The sequence below is a fragment of the Branchiostoma belcheri genome, unplaced genomic scaffold, assembly GCF_001625305.1.
Source record: "Branchiostoma belcheri isolate BF01 breed outbred unplaced genomic scaffold, Haploidv18h27 scaffold49, whole genome shotgun sequence".
In the NCBI taxonomy this organism is placed as follows: domain Eukaryota; kingdom Metazoa; phylum Chordata; class Leptocardii; order Amphioxiformes; family Branchiostomatidae; genus Branchiostoma; species Branchiostoma belcheri.
The window spans coordinates 1,677,989-1,682,401 of NW_017804120.1; the positions used below are offsets into that span (position 1 = coordinate 1,677,989).

The 4,413-nt window shown below is 40.9% G+C and overlaps 2 protein-coding genes across 2 annotated transcripts in view; both read right to left on the reverse strand.

Annotated features, from left to right (window-relative positions):
- LOC109479488 (laccase-1-like) overlaps positions 1-4,413 on the reverse strand; it is a 20,671-nt gene that overhangs the window by 6,930 nt on the left and 9,328 nt on the right. The window contains exons 2-4 of the mRNA XM_019781453.1: positions 1,852-2,043; positions 1,035-1,229; positions 336-580 (exon numbers count right to left, since the gene is read on the reverse strand). Of these exons, the coding sequence (XP_019637012.1) occupies positions 336-580; positions 1,035-1,229; positions 1,852-2,031 (620 nt within the window). The 5' untranslated portion in view covers positions 2,032-2,043. The remainder of the gene's footprint in view (positions 1-335; positions 581-1,034; positions 1,230-1,851; positions 2,044-4,413) is intronic.
- LOC109479535 (solute carrier family 43 member 3-like) overlaps positions 3,348-4,413 on the reverse strand; it is a 2,620-nt gene continuing 1,554 nt past the window's right edge. The window contains exon 3 of the mRNA XM_019781517.1: positions 3,348-3,750. Coding sequence (XP_019637076.1) covers positions 3,571-3,750 — 180 coding nt within the window. The 3' untranslated portion in view covers positions 3,348-3,570. The remainder of the gene's footprint in view (positions 3,751-4,413) is intronic.

Sequence of the window (4,413 nt, forward strand, 5' to 3'; positions counted from 1 at the left end):
ACCTATGGTCTTTCGTAAAGACTGTATGCAGTCATACTAAGATGGCTGCTAGTTACTAGTAACTTTTTAGTCCTGTTGGTTGATAACTTGTGATCATTTTCACTTGTGACCAGAAGTACAATACGACAAGGCTTCACTGGGCTATTTCTCACCTCTCCACGCCCATTTCCCACCGCCCACACTTATTTCTCACCCACAGAAATGAGTGTGGAACAGTGAGAAATAGCCCAGTGAAGCCTTGTCGTATTGTACTTCTGGTCTTTCGTAAGTACGAAGGCCCATAGGAACAATGCGTTAAGCTTTCTGTACGAAGGACCATAGGAAGTTTAACTCACTTTGCCTTGTGCACGATCAAAGCCCCGAACAGTCCGTCTTCCCTCTGGGTACTGATGTGGGAGTGGTAAAAATGTGTCCCAGCAGGCTCTGCGCGGAAGCGGTAGACGAAACTCTCGCGGGGCATGATGGGACACTGGGTGACGTAGGCCACGCCATCCATGTATGGCGTGCCGCGCATGTGCAGACCGTGCCAGTGGATGCTTGTGGCCTCGCTCAACAGTTTGTTCGTTACTTTAACGACGACCTGGGTTGACATCAACGTGAAAAATACCATTAGATTTGTTACGCTCTAATACGCACCAAGTCAGAAAATGCGGGGTACCAAGAAGAAAATAATTTCTAAAATTTCCTAATTTTTTGCACAAAATCATACTAGTATGTTCAAATAGAAAGGTAACATTTGCAATATTAATGCAAATGCATATGTTTATCTTCGCATATGGTCTACTATGTTAATTCTTACTCAAACGCATTCATATGTATATGGTGACAGGAGTCAAAATCCCTTCTGCCATAAACTTGCAACATGATCAAACCCAACACCAGTTACCATGGTAACAGACGCCTGGTTCTGGTCATTGATCTTTTGTGTTGGAACGGAAGAGGAAACAGAGCAAAAACAACATGCTTTCCTTCGGTAAACATAATTACACTACGAACGTCTGAAGATTGAGCAAAATTCCAACAGTATCTCTGACCTGTGCCCCCTCCACGACTTCAATGGTAGGTCCCGGGAACATGTCGTTGACCGTGATGACGTTTCTTACCACTCCGTCAGTGGTAATGACCTCCTCCACGGGCACGAGAGTACCGTTCACGTTCTCCTTCCCAGGGTGGGCGGGGTTTCCCATCGGACTAAAAAGCTCAAGGCGTCCGTCGTCACGAAGTTTTACCTGTACACATCGATGAAACAAGAGATACCCCGTTTTTACACAAGCTTATTCTTTCTCTCTCTCTCTCTAGATTTTTCTCAGTTTGAAGCGATATTATGTAAGATTTTCACTATTTGAAACATCGTTGTTTTACACATTTTTGCGCTATAAGCCTACCTGGGTTCATGATGACATTTGGGAGTAAAAGGTCAACGTCGTTGCGAACGTGTTGGAAAACTGCCAAGTCCTTGCGGCCATGTTGTTTGTTTACGTTCTTTTTAGGAGCCTCCTAAAAATACAGCGGGCCTGGCATGGCGCAACTTATTCTCGCGCTGCACTGAGTCGTCCGAAAAGCGCAATAGCGACGCTAATATGTTGAAAGTTATCGAAAATGACAATATACATGATAAAATTTCAATTATTTATATTTACAATTTTAGCGCAAAAATCTTACACAATATCGCTTGAAGATGGCGAATGGACATTTCAATGTACTTGAATAATTCTAAGTAAAGAACACCCTGGTGACCTACATTTTGTCAAAACACATACGTCAATGATTAGTCCCTCAACATGGCGGGCGTTAAATGACGTCATAGTCACGTGAGTGCAAACAAGCTTTTGAAAAGAGAATGTCACTTACGGAGTTTGTGTCCCTTCTCCCGTTGACGTCCCGTGAGTGAGTCATGGTCTTGGTTCGCCTGATGACGAAGTTAAAGTTACAGACACTCTCGGTGCAGGGCTGGGATAGGACGACAGGGAGCGCTACTATCGCCGCCATGATGATGATGATGGTGATGGTGGTTCTCAGGGGCCCTGCCATCTTTCTTGTGACCTGATGACGACATGGGATGTTTGTTTGATCAGCCAAAAATATATCTCGTTTTCCTGGCATTTTTCTTTCTATACAGTCATATTTACATATTTACACAGTATCATATTTACACAGTATGATATCATAAATCATTACAAATAGTTTTCCCATTTTGCCATTGTACATACGTTGACGACACAAGATGATGGATAGAAAATAATACCATGAAAGACAGACGCCTAAGTTATCAAAATTTGGCGTCCAACGCAAAAGAATGTAGACTTAACGCGTTTTCAATAAAACAACAAAATTCCTTCCTCGCATGACACAAAATAACGGGGGGGGGGGCATTTTCCGAGGTTTTAACGAGTAACCTGGCAACGTGTTTCAACTGATGGTTAAAGATAAACATGTAATAAATATTTCTAATATTAAGAGCCGGTATCAAAAATATGTTTCAAAAACGGCTGCAATGGGAGCACGGGTGAAATAAAAACTACTAATACACGTACTTGAAATGTTATCGCAATGGAAGGTGGATGTCCCATTTTTGGCATACAAAGACAAAATTATCATTCTATAAACAGAATGAGAACCTTGCGGTCCCTTCTAGGAACCAAATAAATAAAACACATGGCTGCACTGAATAACACACCATAAAGATAATAGTGAACAAAACAAGATTGCTAAAATCAGACTCCAACCAGTATATGTATTTAACAATGAACACTCGTATACTCGTATAACAATGAAAAGTCAGCATGTACAGAATACATTTGTATTATCATATACCCAATTAACATTTTGCTAAAAACAACCGTTGCAAGAGCGTCTCTGAACCATATACATGTTGCTACCCATATTACAATAATTACATATAAAACATTGATTATTCCAGTTTTCTTCAATCATGGTGCACTTATGAGACATAAATCCTCAATTTCCAAAATAAAAGCGACACCCTCTACGTCTAATATAATATATAAACGCTTTCTTCTTCTCTTGACCAATGGAATATCTTAATAGCTTGAATAATTAACAAGTCTGCTAAGAGTACTGTGAACAAATGTGCTAAAATGAGTGAAAACCCATACGTATACGTTGCCAAAACTTATATACGTATTTTTCTCTGAACAGTATTAAACATGCATCATACATTTCGTCTTATCATGACTATTTAGTATTTTGCTAAAAAGACAACCATGTAAGAGCGTCGCAAACACACATAATTATCACCTTCATATAAAAATTAAAAAAATTTTCATCATTTGACTGTTTTCTTCACTCATGGTGTACTTATGAGTGAAGTATTTCTAAACAACATTTTCTATTTTGAATACTAGTTCTCCTCGGTTAACAAGTATTAACTTATTAACAAACATTTCAATAGCGTGAATCGGACAGGTGTTCGTGTGTAGGCTGTATGGCAATCACTCGAAATCTTTACTTTCAACCATATGCAGATTTAGGTACAGATACATATTCATGTACAGATACCGATTCATGCACAGATACAGATTTTCCGAGTATGTGTAGACTACGTGGAACTTAGACACATGTCTCTTTGGAACAACAAGCGTCGACTTCAAGATGTCCTTTGACGGGTTTCTCAAGGTCACCTTGGAAAGGACGGCGGCCATCTTTGTTGGACACGTCCCTGCAGTGGTAGTCGATGTAGGTGGGGTGGACAAACGTCATAACCGACAGCACCAGAACAAAAATGTAAACCTGAAAAAAGTGAAAGAAATGTTTAATACATTGTATCTTATTTGTTAGGAAACATTTCTTAATGTTCTGCAGATTAAAGTTAATTTTAAAGCATTTGCCACTTTGACAGTGAGTTTTATATGGAACAGATGCATTTGAATCAACCTACAAAAAGTCATGAATAAGCCTACAATTTTCATGAAACAGTACGAGGGAGGGGGGATTGGTTAAGGATTTGTCACGTTTGGGACTGCATTTTGTCAGCACAGCGCCACCTATTGGCATGAAGTAGCGTCAGTGATTATAGCGATGAAGCATTTATTGTATCGCAATCTGGGGGTATTTTTTCAGATAGTAGTACACTTCCAACTGTCTTGCTGCCTTGGATCCTTAGGCCGGTTCGATCTAGTTCTGTCACTGTGAAAGGCCTGAAAACCATGCGACATAAAAATCGCACGAAGGCCTGTGACGAATTTGACCGCGCTATACACTACTAAACACCATAAAAGGGCGGAAACTCCAGTACTAGTACTTTGGTCATGTCACTTGAACGGGGAACCACCCACATACTACAAGGGACGACCAATGGAAAGAGGAGCCGCGGAAGACCACGCCGGAGGTGGGGCGACGATGTCCGTGACTGGATGGGCATGTCACTCATGCCCGTAGCCGGGGGGGGGGGGT